The sequence below is a fragment of the Corvus hawaiiensis genome, chromosome 26 (genome assembly GCF_020740725.1).
Source record: "Corvus hawaiiensis isolate bCorHaw1 chromosome 26, bCorHaw1.pri.cur, whole genome shotgun sequence".
Taxonomy (NCBI): Eukaryota; Metazoa; Chordata; class Aves; order Passeriformes; family Corvidae; genus Corvus; species Corvus hawaiiensis.
In genome coordinates, this window is record NC_063238.1 from 9,972,655 (window position 1) to 9,987,606 (window position 14,952).

Consider the following 14,952-nt stretch of genomic DNA (forward strand, 5'->3'; position numbering starts at 1 on the left):
TGTATTATGTTGTGATCCTGTACCCAAGTTCATAGCAACCCTATACTTTCTAAAGCAACTGTATCTGCCACACTGAAGTTTCATGAAACACTGGACAAGTTAAGGTAAAATCAAAATACCCAAAACCAGCTGCAGTCAAAACTTTATAAAGGCACAAGTGATAGAAATGCAAGAACATTATGCTTCATTTACTAAATATCAAGTTTAAAAGAGCTCATTCTATTTAATCTGAGCACATGTGCACACACTGCCACCAAAAGCACAGAAAATGAGAGAGTCCCTTGTCAAATAGGGTCTGAACAGGGACTTTTTGAGGTGAGTTTTTCAAGGAATACTGAAGATAGATGGTGAACAGAGCTCTTGTAACCAGGTCACAGTTGCCTGTTATTCCAGTACTAGAATGAAAGATAATTTATGAAAAGCTTAAGGAATATTTCTTCTGACTTGGCATGAATGTGAAGTAAGGAACAACTGATGAACTTGGGATGCTGCTCAAAAGCAAAAGCTTAAGGTCAGCCTTTTTATTAGCTTTTTCTGAAGCAAAAATATTTCTTGACTTTAGTGAGGTTTGTATGAGTAAAGATTACAGAGTTTGTAACAAAACACAGATACCTTTGGCTAATGGTGGCAGAGTTTTTGGGACTGACACATTTTCTAAAAGTTGTCTTTCTTCACTGTACTGACTTTATTATTTTAAATTCCCATGTAGCATAATCCTTCAGAAAGGCTCAGTCTCCAGTAGATATCCAGTCTAAGAGATCTAGGCAAACACTTAACATTTACTAACTCCCATTTTCCCTCAGACTAAGTGCTGAGGTTTTGAAAATCTGTGTGCTTCAGGGTACGAATGGGAGCTGCTGGATGCAGACATATTTAGAAAAGAACTTATCCTAATACACTGATCACCTAATTAGCTTTTTACAAGGGAGACAAGGGAATGAGGGGGAACTATTTTGCCTCTCTCTAAAACTTTGGTGCACCCAAATCTTGAGTACAGTGCAGGTCTGGGCTCTGAGCGTCAAGACCAAAGTAGGATGTGGGATGTATGGAGGGCAACTGAAATTATCAATTGGGTAAAGTGGCAGCTTTATAACAACATGAAAAAGCTGAAACTTCCTAATTGAGAGAGAAGGCTGAGGTGACGATATGATGAAAGCTAATAAACATAAAGGTGGAGGTTTTTAAACAGAACTGGTAATCACCCCCTGCCATGCTATTAGAACTACTCTAGAAAGCTACTAGATCCATTCAAAACAGGTAAAAACGTGGCCAGGTTCAGGTGCTCTCCCTCAGCAGCACTCCTACAGCTGCTTTTAGAGATGGTCCATCAGCAGGCTACTTCCCACACCCCCTCACCTTCTGTTGCCTGCTTGCATTTTATGTAGGCTGGAGGACAGGACAACAGGGAAACAGAAATAGAAGCCAGTCTCTCAAAGCTGCATTCCTCCATGCAGTAAATTTAAAAATGAAAAATGCAAGAAACATTATATCTTTTTTTCTTGTTCGTGTTGCAACAGAAGTCCAACCATACAATCTTCAGGCACTAAAATTAACTTACAGGAGGTGTCAGTCCATTCCTTACCAAACATTTGAAGGGAATTTCACAGGAGAATCAAATCTGATAGGATAATGAAGCATCTTTGTCCTGGTAACCACAGAATAAATCTGAATGGCTCTTCTTTGAGCCCGTTCACAATAAGGCAAACCAGTACTCTATCAGGAATTACACCTTACTCCTTCATATTTGATTGTCACAAATATGCACGTATTTCTTTGGATTTTGGTGATATTAGTATGTATAAATTATTTAAAAATGCAATTTGCATACATGAGAAAGGTGAGCATACAGGTATGCTTCAAAAAAGAAAACCAAACAAGATAGGGGGAAGTTCAAACACAATTCAGCATTTTCAGCATTCTGTAATTTTAATATGTTGACAAATACTGTTAGATGAAGAAATTATTTGTGTTCATTAAGATTTTTATTTATTGGAATGTAAAAGGCACTCAGTATTTTGGAATTCATGCTTGTCTCAAAAAATCTTACCATGTGTACGTGCTTTAGTACTTCCTGCATTACTGATATTTGGCACTCATTTGCATAAACTAATTTCTAAATAAAAAGTGGGCGCAAATGGGGAAGAATAAATTGATGTATTTGTTAGTACACAACATGTATTGTGCTCAAGAATACCCTTATTAGTAATATTTTTGAAGTCTCCCAACTGCTTGGTAGAATTAAGGCATCTATCCGTTAATCTCCATTGTTCAGGGTACACTTGTTTGTGTGTGTAGATGGGGATGACTCCTTTGTGGTAATGATCTTCAATGCATGGAATTCTGATCTCAGAATTTGGAATAACACTAGCATTAAAAATGGCTGATCACAGACAAAGGCCCCATTATTCTGGTTCCTGAGCAATGCAGAAAGGATCCTGGGCAGGCCACAGGTACAGCCCCACTACACGTATAATTTCAAACTGAGTTAGAACACCGTATGCTCAGCAAGTAACAAGACATGCAACTCAATGGACAACTCTTCACATGAGCATTAAAACATCACCATTCATATCGCAATAGTTTATAAAACAACTTGGTATTTTTAAATAAGCCATCTGTGACTACAAAACATTGGGTGTGAGCCTACAGGCAAAAAACGTTCAGTTCACTGCTATCACAAACAAGGACAGTTTAAATAGTCATAGACTAATACAAGATTAAACTGTTACTTTATATTTTAGGTAGATACAAGATGTGCAAAACTTTTGGATCATGTTATGCAAAGAGAATTCTACGAAGTAGCAATGGAAATACCTATTAGGAAATATAACCTATCTCACAAAAGCAGGGTACTTCTTTGCATAAACACACATTGACTGGGAAAATGGCTGTGTGCTAAATTTAAAGTCTCAAACACCTGTGGAAGAAAATTAAGTAAGAAGAGTAACTGGCCAGGTACACTTGCTGTGTCTTCCTTGAACTTAAAAGAAACTGCTGTGCACTTACGTACTGTGCTTGTTTGTACAGAAGTCTACTGGTGCAACTTCCAGGAAAATAAATAGCTTTGACTATTAAAATACCACAGCTTTCTTCTCCTGACTCCTCCTCACCGCCACTATCATGCTGAAAGAAAATGAAACTGTTCTTCTGTCAAACTGCACATCTGATAATTATCTCAAATTTACTAGCTACAATTAAACATATTTTTCCTACAGAGTTGGATGCTGCTGCTTTAAAACTCTTGATGAACTTCTGCTTCAGGGTATTTGCATTTCCCTGCTGAATTACAAATTTTCATTGTATAACTTGCATCTTAACTTCAAATGCATTGGAATCTGTTGGGATGAAAAGGCCTAAATGAGTAATAGCTATTAAAATTTCCAGACCAAAACAAAAACAAAACCCACATCAAGGCAGAGCTAAGGCTGAAAAGGAGTATCAGTTACTTAAGGTATAAAGCATAATGGCATATTGTATAAAGCATAAATTATCCTAAAAGTAAACATTCTAAAACCCCCAGGAAACTCAGGATTAAGAATGAAAACTTAAAAGAAATCCAAACATCTTGTATTATTAAAACGCAGTATGAAAGCCTCCAAAACAAACTTAGATCAGCCCTGCAGCAGCACCATCTCGTAAGCCAGAAATTATGATTAATGCATTTATTATCTGTGGCCTGAAATTAGCCTAATGCGTATTTCAAAGGTAATTTTTCATTTTGTTCTTTTGTATGCAACAAGTGACGATGAGAAGCAATACAAGGTGAGTAGGAGAAAAATAATGGTATATAACCATATTATGAGTTTCACTGCAGAACTGGTCAATAGTTGATTATGTAGAAATACAAAATGTCCATCATGAGTATGAAGCTGTAAGCAAAATACTGTTGTACCATGCATAAATGTTTCATTACTGTGAAAAGAAACCATTTCTGGCTGGACCAGTAAACCTAAATCAAGAAAGGCTCCACTAGATTTAATAACTAATAAAATTACTAACAAAAGAGAAACAAGTGGGATTTCAATTCTTAAAATTAAGCACATATATTAAAATCTGAGAAACAAACTTCTTACACTGCATAGGTTACCTATCTCATCTGAGTAGACAGAACTTTTCTACAGAACAATAAGAAAAAGAGTAACAGAAGATAAAAGTGTGCCAAAAATATCAAGGCCCAAAATGCACATTTAGTTTCAAAATTCTTTTATTGCAGTTGGATAATAGAGATAAATATCTAAGAGCAAAATCCAGTAAGTCACATTTATTTTCCTTTGGAACAATTCTGCAAACTGGTTTTATGATAAAGAACAAAAAGTTGTACTACATTTTGGAACATTTTGTTCTTTAAAACTGGTCAGACAGGTGGGAAATATTAAAAGTACTACAAATTAGATGAATAATTTTCCACTTCAGCTTCATTTCCCAAATTGAACAAGTCCAAGCAAAAGAAACTATGATATTTTCTGCTTTGGAGATCCATATCAACTGGTGATGCACTTCAAGCTATATTAATTTGATTGAAAAGTTTATCCTTAATAACCTGAGACATCAATCCATGTATAGCTTCTATGGTGGTCTTGCAGCTGAAAAACAAGCATAAATTCAATGTTGGACAAAAACTGAACTGAACTGTCATTTTCCTTGAAGATATCCAGCTGTTTTGGAAGTTCAGGGTGCCCATAACCCCATGAATCTTAAAAACTGTCCAGAAAGGAACAGTCACACGCAGCAGTTTAGCCATTGTTGCCAATACCTTTTTGTAACTTAAAAAGCAAACTGACTATACACACAAAGACCAGTTCCAGAAAACTTCTTTGTCTTGCCATTTAGGACATCTTATATTGACAATAGCAAGTGGGCTCTGGGGTCATCTGAACCAAAAAATAATAATAAAAAAATCCTTATGGGAATGGAGCTATCAGCTAGTGTTATCAATACCCGCAGGCTGTCACTGTTCTCTACCTTATCTCCTTTGCTCACTACCAGAATGGTAGTGCACAGTAATCATGGTCCCCTGAGAAACTTTACTGGGAACATTAAAGGAAGAATTCATAGAATAAATCAGTTATTGGTCAAAATATGTAATGTGCAAAACCCCTGAACAGCTGAGAGGATTCTTATTGATCCAAGTTTTCCCCAGTGTCTGCCTTAGGGCAATGTAGTGTCAAACCAATAAATAAAACCAGAATATACAAATGCAAAAGATGAATCAGGACTGAAGACATGGAAAATAGGGACAAATTACTACTAGACCGATAAAGGAATCCTAGGGAAAGGAAGCTGACTTGGAGCACAATTTGGTGAATGCGTATGTCCCCTCAGAAAATGGCTTAGAGATGTGCATGGACAGTAACAGAAGTTATCACACAGCCCAGTGTAAGCACCTTTATGCTAATGCTTTACAGCACTGTTTTCCTAAACCAGGTATGTCCAACAGTCGTTTAGTAAACTTTGCAACCTTATTTCTTCAAAGTAATTTAGCTGACACTAAATTAATTGTCATATGTCTGCATAGGTCTTCTATTGTCTTTTCTCTTAGGCAAGATCACTAATTGAAGAAAAACATGCATGTGTAGAAGTGTTACAGTCCATTTTGGGAACTACGGGAGCTTTTGTTGCACAGGAAAGCAGAATTCAGGACAAAACCAATCCCTTCCAATCCTTTACAATTTATAAACTAACTACTGATGAAGACTAAATAAAAACAGAAAAGAAAAATACCTAGAACTGCTGCAAGAAATATTATAATAGGATGATCAGAGAAGGAGTTATTTCTTAGAATAACCACAAGCATGTGAGAGTAAGGGGAAAATAAAATGTGGTCAGTGTTATGGGACTCCAAACAGAGATCAAAATCAATGCAAACTTGTCAGCAACTCCATCCTTCTCATGTCTTTAAAGCATTGCTATTCTGTTGCCCTACAGGAACGGGGAGGTACCACTTAACCTGGCTGCTGTGGCCTAGCAACAGCATTAACTCCACTGCAAATGTATTCTGCAATTGAAATAGGCTAAATGAGTATTAATTTTTATAAAGTCAACCCGCCTCCAACTCGATGATGTTTGTTAGAAAACTTGTAAGCTGTTAACTTTCCATAAGAAGGAAACAAACACACAGAAGACACCAGCACAAGAGCAGCTCTGATTCTGTTTAGCAATGACCATATTACATTTGCAGGTATTCCCCCACTGCTTACTGGGGAACAAAGGATTGTCCAAAACAGGCAGACTCCTCTCTTTATTAAGGCAAAGCCTGTGTTCACTGAGTCACAGTGAGCAAGATGTAAGTAGTTATTTCTGTTCACACAAGAGCTCCTTTTTGTCTCTTGATTTTTTTTACCTACATAAGTCACCACTCCTCCGGTATCTCAAAAATCTGTTTCTTAGTCAACTTTGTACTACAGCACAGTATGCTAGCATGGAGGTGTGTCAGGGGGAGAGAATACCAGGAAACTGTTCTATTATCAAGATAAAGTGATGGGGAAGAGGGACAGAAAGCCTCAAAATCTGAAAACATACAAATGCAAACATCCCAGATTTTGTTCAATTTTTGCACTCTGTTCCAAGGGATTCTACAGAATTGTTCCTTATTAAATGGAATTACTACATCTCGCTCAGGACACTCCTAAGGTGCATGCAGGTGCCTTCTTCACAGATGGACCTGAGTTTGTACCAGCACATACAGTGCAGTGTTTCTTGGTTTTCAAAGTCTTAAATTTGCCAAATACAATGTCTTTGAACAACCCAGCTGTTATGACCTGTTGGATACTATTACCCTCTGTTAAAAGATTTTACTTGGAAAAATGGTGACTCTAATATGGTATAGTCTAAGCACACATATCATTCTTAAGACTATTGGGAAAGAGACGTGAGTATTACCAAGAAGCAACTCGTGTACTTCAAAGCTCAAAATTAACAGAGCTGATCACCAATAAACATATGGAAAACTGAGGGAAAATATTACAACTTCCTTGAAATAATTTTGTAGATCTAGTGGTAAGAAGTTTATTAACTTATAATACCAGCTGTTTGCTGTGAGGGAGGGTGGCTAAATATAAAGGCCAGAATATCTGTAAGCTACTTCTTAAAAACAAAAAACAACAAAACCCCAACCTCTTCTTATTTCTGAAAAAAAATATACATTAATTAAGAACTATGAAAAAAAGGAGTTCATAATTTTTAAGTTAGTTAAAGTATTAGACAAGTATAAACTAAACTTACTGGACTGTGCACACTAGTTCTTAAAATCATGTTCTATACCATAATTTTATTTACTGTTCATTTTAACCTGATTAACCACAAAAATGTGCTTACTTCTAGCAAAGTTACAATTTTGCATGACAGAAAACATTTTTTTTGTTTGCTAGATACTGATGGAATTGTACAGCAATTTTTTGTTTAATAAACTAGAGCTGAATTTATTCCAAACCTAAAAAAAAAATCATTGTAGGTTTAATAGAGGCAAGATTTTCTTTAACTTTCAAAAATAACTAAAATAACTAGTGACTTCTGGAGTCTCTCATTCCTATCTATAATCTAATAATTCTTATCTCTAATCTTGTCAGGTTCCAATTACAGGCATGATAAAAGTTTAAAACCAAATAATACTTTTTACAGGGAAGAACACATGGATGTGTTATTTTACCTGTCTCTTGTTGCTTTTGCAAGTTTGTCTTCTGATTTCTTGTCATGAGTCTCTAAACCCAGCATGAAACTGCCCCTTCCAAGCTGAGCTTCTGACTGTTCTAATTTTTCAGACAAATCAAAGACTTGGCCGGTGGTGTAGTCAGCATTCTTAGGAGAAAGAAGGTAACAAACATATTGAATTTAAGCTATAAATTCAAGGGTTTATACACAAAATAAACCAAATCTATAAACCAAATCTGAGAAAAGTTTTTAAAAGTGTAGTGCTGCATATTTTAATCTAAATCTGCAACTGAAGTGATATAGAACATGAGTGGTGGTTAAGAGAACAGAAACTGAACATCTGACAAATGCTCAATCCCTAAAGCCTGAATTGGGTAATTTTTATTACTTTCAGCTCATGCCCTAAGTTATGAAAGAGTAAAATTCAGTTGGTTTTGACCAAGAGAAAAAAAATAAAATTGCCTTCTGCACAGGGCAGGTTTTGATGCTCAGCTGTTACACTGAAGGTCTACCTGCAGTATTTCTGCTGTAAGCTTGTTTTATTTACTTTTAAAATTTACTATTAATTAATGAATTATTCATTACAGTGCTCTACAGAGATACAAGGTTAAAAAGTATTTAAGACAAAATCTAAGTGTACGGAGAGAACTCAGTAAAATTAAGCACGTTATTCCCACCTTCTACTTTTACAGAGCAGATCTGAGGAACATTTCAGTATTTATGATTAAGAAAACCTTCCTTTCTTGTTTTATCTTACAGATTCTTAATGTGGGATCTGTATCTCCCAGGGTCCTATTAAGCATTTTACAGCAGAGGGCCTGGCTTTCAGCACTCATGAATGAATCAATGCACACAACTGTGGTACTTACAGTAAGCAAACTAGAAGAACTGAGAGTGTTCACCCAGTACTTGTTCCATAAAAGCTCAAGCAATTTACGATCCAAAGATGATTTAAAGTATGAGACTTCTAAAGCATAATACCTTTAAAAACAAACATGCAAACAAAATAAGTTTCCATCTGTCTTGCTTGACTGTCAGAACCAAAGTACATACAACTCAAAAAATCCTTATCAATGGCAAATATCTTCAAAAATTCAAAGCACCTAAAGATACTCCCAGTTCCAAATCTCTGTACAATTTTCCATAAGTAATTCATATATAGATTTAATACATAATCCCTACACATACTGCTGTGTTCTGTTTAATGAGACTGCAAGGCATTTCTAATTGTTCTCTTAACAACCTGTTCCATGCTTGGGTTCTTCAATACTGTAATAATTTACACATTATTGTAGTTTTGCATACATCACCTCTAATTCCTTTAGGAATGCTTCCTAGCAGTAAATGTTACAAACAGGCAAACAACCTTACCTTCCACGACACTGATTTTGAAAGCCAGGCTTTAGCGGTATTACAAATTAACACTCCCAGTAAGGCAAGAAAAGGAGTTGCACAGCACTTGCCCCTAACTCAGAAGAGCAGTGGGATTACAGCCTCCTCAGTCCTGCTGACCAATCGACATCTGACCCTTTCCTTCCTGCCCTAACAAGATATCACTGCTTAAAGGTGTTCAGAAATCAACTGCTAAAGCTTTTAACCAGGTTCCTCTTTATTTTTGCAGCAGTTCTCCCCTAAAACATCTCCTGAAAAATGACAGTAACACTTTTTGCACAAAAGCAGGAGTATTAAAGCAACAGTGAACTTCAGGATTTGAAACACTACAAGAAATTTACTTTTCCATACTGCATCACTAACCTAAACATACAAAAAATAATAAAGTTAGTAGATTTTATGTTACTTACTGTTTGCAATGTACACCAAAGTCTTCTATTTTATTGAGTGGAATAGTCTGGTATTCAGAGGGACCTTCATCTGGAGGTTTATAGCCCTAAAAATGTTACAAATGGCAAAGATGACACAGGAATTCTGAGGCTTTTTAAGATGCCTAAACTTCACAAAAAAATTTCTAGTTTATGAAATTCTAGTTTATTTTTGTCTATAGAAAATGACATTTCCCCCGGTAGCCTGAAATTAGGAATTTTCTGGAATCTCAGGTTTACATTTGGCTTTACTAGCTGTACTAGTCATTACATTTGCAGATTTATGAAAAGGAAACTAGTGGTCATAGTTGAGTCTTTTCATGAGTAACGTGACAAGCTATGATTAGATAATTTCTTAGATCAAAGAAAGGGCAAGCTTCTTCTTAGACGGTATTTCTCTACCTATTCTTTGAAATTTTGAGTGAAGATAGGAGACATGAGAAGAGGGAAGAAACGTCCATGGATATGCCTTAGGGAAACCTAAAACATTCAGTTACTTGTTTAGCCAAGCTGGTGCCACTCACAGCTACTAAGCAAGAACTGCCCACAGTACACTGTGAGAAGCCCCTAAAAATATGCTTTTACCATGCATTTTCCAGATGTGATTTGGTTTTCAGGTGCAGGATTCTTCTCCCTGTTCAAAATTCTCAAAGTATTTATGAAGTGGTTTTGCCCACAGAAGTGAATATTTTCCTGCATCACAAACTGTTCTCTCATGTTTTTGTCAACACAAACCTAATGCTTGGACTTCTCACAAACATTTTTGTTAATTAAAAAAATTGATTTTTATTAAACAATTAATTTTGGTAATTGTTTTACTGGATGGCTGCCTGAAGTTCTTGATGAGTTACTAATAACTGGGTATTTAAAAGATATACCTGAGCTTTATTGGATTGAAATTAAATAGCACAGCCAGAAATATGCTTAAGAGGATGCATTTGGAGACCTAGATCTCCAATACTGATGTGATTTTCTAGTTTTAAGCCGAACCCATACTGTTTAATTAACTTTTTTGTACATTAGTTTGTGAAGATTCATAATATTTATTTGAAAAAGTTAAGTAGGTAGTTTTGAACCTTCCTTTTCTAAAATGAAAAGTGAATTACAACATATTAAACATGCTACTAACATTTGGTTTTAGGTATAAAAAATAAACAGAGAAGAACTAACATAAAATTATTTTGATGAATGCTACCTACAACTATATCTGTTAAAAAATGGCTATATGGAGCTACATAGTTTTGGGACAGCTCCACAGTCTGGACAGTGTAATTGATTTAACACTGCCAAAACTTTATGAAAACCAATTTAGAAGTCAACCTTTATAAATGTAATCGACATCCGAAGGCGTGCAGTAACCAGTGTATGGGCACATCTTCCTTTGGAATGAACAATGACATTCAGTACAGCACAGCAGACCAAACTCAAACAATCACTGCAATAATCTTTAGAACCAATCCATTGTTATTTAAAGACAGTTCAGTGATCACACACTAGATAATTTTAACTATTTACCTTAGGATATGTCCTAAAAGCTCCAAGATTTACTTTTCCTGCAGATATTGTTCTTGTTGGATCAATCTGTAGAAATACAGGTGATACTCATTACCTACATTTTATTTATTATTACAGGCTTAAATTAAGTTTATAGTAATTTTATCTCAGAAATGTAATTCATGCAAATTGTATTAGTTTTGTCATAAACAGTACTTTTTCTGTTGGTATGAGACTCTCTAAAAAGATGGGAATATCAATAGCCTTCAGTGGATCATTTTTTCAAACTGATTTTCCTTATTTCCAAAATACTTAAAACCCCCTTATTCTTAAGAACTATACCATAAATGAAACAATGCAGTGAAAACAGTCTAGGCAAGCAACACTACTGGTTTGGCCAGTATGTGGCCAGCAAAGCAAAAGGAGTGGCACCCTTTTAAGGTGTGGATCTAACACTTCCTTCATACAAAGTACACACTACCAGAATCCTAACAGACAGAAATCCAAGAGGTATTCCCTGTTCAACGTGATTTGCTATGCAGCGCTATCACCCGTCAGCCAGTACTTACAACCACTGCTACGAAGGGTTCCTGAAATTGCTGATTAAGCATCTGGGTGCTGACATCGATCCCCGAGAGCCAGCAGCCGTAGCCTGGGTGACTGTGGTACCAGCCGATGGCATTTTCCAGGCGTCCGACCTAAGTAAGAGCAGGGAAGGGAAACAGCCCTAGCGTTTAGCACCATTCCCAAAGCACCGGCTGCCCTCCAGCGGCACTTCCAGCACACTGCAAGGCGCGGCAGGATAAACAGGAATTTCCACTCGTGCTAAACTGCTCCCTACGAACACTACAATGAGTACTGGCATTCTCTGCTACCGCTGCTGCCACAGAACGAAGGCCTTCAAGGAGCCTGGAGCTCCTTCTTCAGTGACATCTGAAGTACAGAAGAGGTTCCACAAAGCTGGATGGTGAGCTGGGGCTCCTCAGCAGGGCTGAGAAATTTCTTAGGAATATAACTCAAGTATATATATAATCTCATATAACGCAGGGAATATCAGTAGAGAATGAATTATTTAGTATGGTAACGTATCTTACAGGCATATACTATTAGATTAGTGATAGGTTTAAAAAATAACTTCAAAGGCATGTTTTCTAACACCAGAAGTGACAGAAATTATTGCCTGAAGCCAGGTTTAAAAGCCAAAAGATGAATTTTTGGCAACTTGTCATCAGATAAAACCTCAAAATAGGCGTTTCCAAATAATACACCTGGCTATCTCTAAAAACACTGGAAGAGAAAGGAGCAAAGCCAAAAAAACCCAAGAGAATAAACACCTAATGGATCTATCTAATTTTTGTGATCCTCTCTAAGGAATCGTTTACTGGCTGCTCCGGTTATGATGAGACAAAACACACAGACTGCCTACTTTATTTTTTAACTGGTGAATAATGATTGTATTTTCTTTAAAACTCCCACGAGAGAGACCAACAAAACACAAAAGAATGTGTGTTATTTTTCAAAGCCAAATAACACGTTTGGCTACATTAAGACCAGATCCTGTCCATGGAGAATCAAGTAACTGGAACATCAGCATGTATGAAGCACTTACATAGAGAGATATATTAACAAGCAACCTGATCATAAAAAGAGCTATTCCAGGAACAAGTGCTTGCCAAAATCAAATATGAAACAGCCAGCATGAAAACTCCTCCAGCACACCAGGAAAGCTGAGATATTTTATTTGCACACAAGTTCAGTTTCAAAATTGTGAAACCAGCTACAGACAAAACTGAACAGTATGAACTATGGGGAAAAACTATTTCCTATCACATAAGAACTCCTACAGAAACCTGGAGTGTTTTAAACATAAGACAAGCTGTTTATAATTTTATGCTATATACTTACTATTTTGAAATTCAGTAGTTCTACCTAAGAATGGGATTGTATGAATATATCTTTATTGAAAGATATGATGACTGTATCTTTAGGCAAAGACATCTCTTTAAGTTACCTACGGACAAAGACATCCCTTCAAGTTACCTACTTTTTGCAATAAGAGAATTAGCATCATGACATTGTTTTCAGATAAACTAGATTAAATGAATTATTTCTAAATTTTCTCACACGGATGAAGTATTAAAAAAAAGTCCCAGAATGTAACTGTATCTGCATTATGTTTACTCTTTGCTGATGTTACGATTCAGCTTAATGCACATCCATTTCTGTATCTCCAGCTGTATGTAAGGCTGTGAATATAGGTACAACTCTGCAAAATAACCCAAATACTCTTGTTACATCCACTTAGTAGGTAAGGGGCTTTTAATTTTAGCTGGTTTAAATATCAAAGGGTCGACAGGGTCTCAAAACTGTTTGAGCTTGAAGAGTTAAAGTTATTTCAGCTCTTATTTGTAGTATAAGATTGTCCTGTATTGGAAGAAGCACATCAGCAAGTGCTCTGATGTGCTGTTATGATTTCCACATCAGCCACAGAGCAGAGTTGTATTTCTGTTATCCTTCTGCATATGAGAACTTTATTGTATAGTTAGCTTTAATATGACATGGATCTCTGAATAGAAAGTGACAAAGATGAGAAACAGACAAGTGAGTCTCTCCATCTAATTTTCCAAATGGTAAATATGAATAATTAAGTTGCACTGAAACTTACTGATTCCTTCATTAGCATTTTCTTCACAAATATGTCTTTTATATTTTATGGAAAAGAGCAGCATACAATATAGAAAGACCTCAGAAGAAGGTAAGAATAAATGTCATAATACTGATCTACAAATACTAAGTATGTCCAATACACACATATGTTTAATTTTGCATATTGTTTTTACAAAGATGTATCAGTTATTTTAGAAACACACTCCCTCACACAGCCAGCAGCCTCAGCCATAAAAACACTTCCTCAGCAATGACAATAGTTTACAAAGGGAAGGAGAATGCACTACTTTTCATAGAATCATTAAGGTCGGAAAAGACCTCCAAGATCATCGTGTCCAACCTTTGATGATCTACTGTAAGTCAGGAAAATATGTATGTGAAGATGTTTACATGGTCCTGCGTTCCCTGCTGCTGACAGTTCTACTGTCATGTTTGAGTAGAGACAGGACAATCGGGCAGGCGCCAGAGGGACGGGGGAAGCCTGCAACCCCCCGAGATGTTTTGTAGCTCACAAGAGGCACAGGACCTCCACGGAGGCGGTCAGATACCCCCTGCCACTTCTCCTTACCTGCTTGGCGTTCTCGATGTAGGCAGCCATGTACTCGTAGGCGGCGGCCTGCGCGTTGACGCGGGTCTCGGTGCCCTCCACAGGCAGGGCGAAGCTGTCCATGATGATCATGGTCTCCCCGTCCACTTTGCCCAGCATGAGCCCCATCACCTCCAGGTTGCCGCCGGACCTGGCGTGCATCACCATCTTCAGCAGCGCCAGGGCAGAGATCTTGCAGTACTTGAAGTAATGGTGGCTGCAACATCGCAGAGGCCGCGGAAGGGAAGGCAGAGCCATCAGATCAGGCCGGTCCTCACTGCCCGCCCGCCCGCCCGCCCGGCCCGCCGCCCCTCTCCCACTCACTCCTTGGTCCAGGGCTTGGCCGCCAGGATCTCCTGCTGCTGCTTGCGGTCATACTTGTAGATCTCGTCGATGCTCTGCGCCTCCTGCATGTTATTCGCCAGCTCCCACGTCTTCTGCGCCATCCCGCTCCCGGAGGCGCCGCTCCCCGCCGCCGCCATGGCCTCCGCTCCCCGCCCCGGCCCCGCACCGCCGCACCGGGCCGCCGGCGGAACCAAGCGCGGGGCAGAGGGTACGGACGGAGGGTGGTACGGTCCGCGCAGGCCCGGGGCGGGCGGCGCTGCGCCCCCAGCGGCTGCGCTCGCCTCTGCACGCGGCCGGGCTCGACCCGATGGCGCCGTGAAGCGGCACCGCAGGAACCCAACCCCGGCCGGGCCGAGGCCTTTCTCACTATTTGCCCATTTATTTATTTACTTA

General features: G+C 38.0%; 1 protein-coding gene across 1 annotated transcript; it reads right to left on the reverse strand.

Moving 5' to 3' along the window:
- Positions 1-4,186: 4,186 nt before the first annotated feature.
- COPS5 (COP9 signalosome subunit 5) lies at positions 4,187-14,717 on the reverse strand. The gene is made up of 8 exons (XM_048286837.1): positions 14,539-14,717; positions 14,197-14,431; positions 11,531-11,659; positions 10,983-11,048; positions 9,450-9,535; positions 8,517-8,628; positions 7,646-7,794; positions 4,187-4,583 (listed from the first exon to the last, which is right to left on the reverse strand). The coding sequence occupies exons 1-8, from the start codon at positions 14,694-14,696 to the stop codon at positions 4,499-4,501; spliced, it is 1,020 nt and encodes a 339-aa protein (XP_048142794.1). The 5' UTR covers positions 14,697-14,717; the 3' UTR covers positions 4,187-4,498.
- Between the last annotated feature and the right edge of the window lie 235 nt (positions 14,718-14,952).

Excerpts from the sequence above, each read along its gene's own strand:
- COPS5 (XM_048286837.1), bottom strand. The coding sequence starts at position 14,696 with ATGGCGGCGGCGGGGAGCGGCGCCTCCGGGAGCGGGATGGCGCAGAAG. Across the intron at positions 11,049-11,530 it reads AACCCTTCGTAGCAGTGGTT|ATTGATCCAACAAGAACAAT; the intron begins GTAAGTACTGGC and ends GTATTTCTACAG. Across the intron at positions 4,584-7,645 it reads GCAAAAGCAACAAGAGACAG|CTGCAAGACCACCATAGAAG; the intron begins GTAAAATAACAC and ends CTTGTTTTTCAG.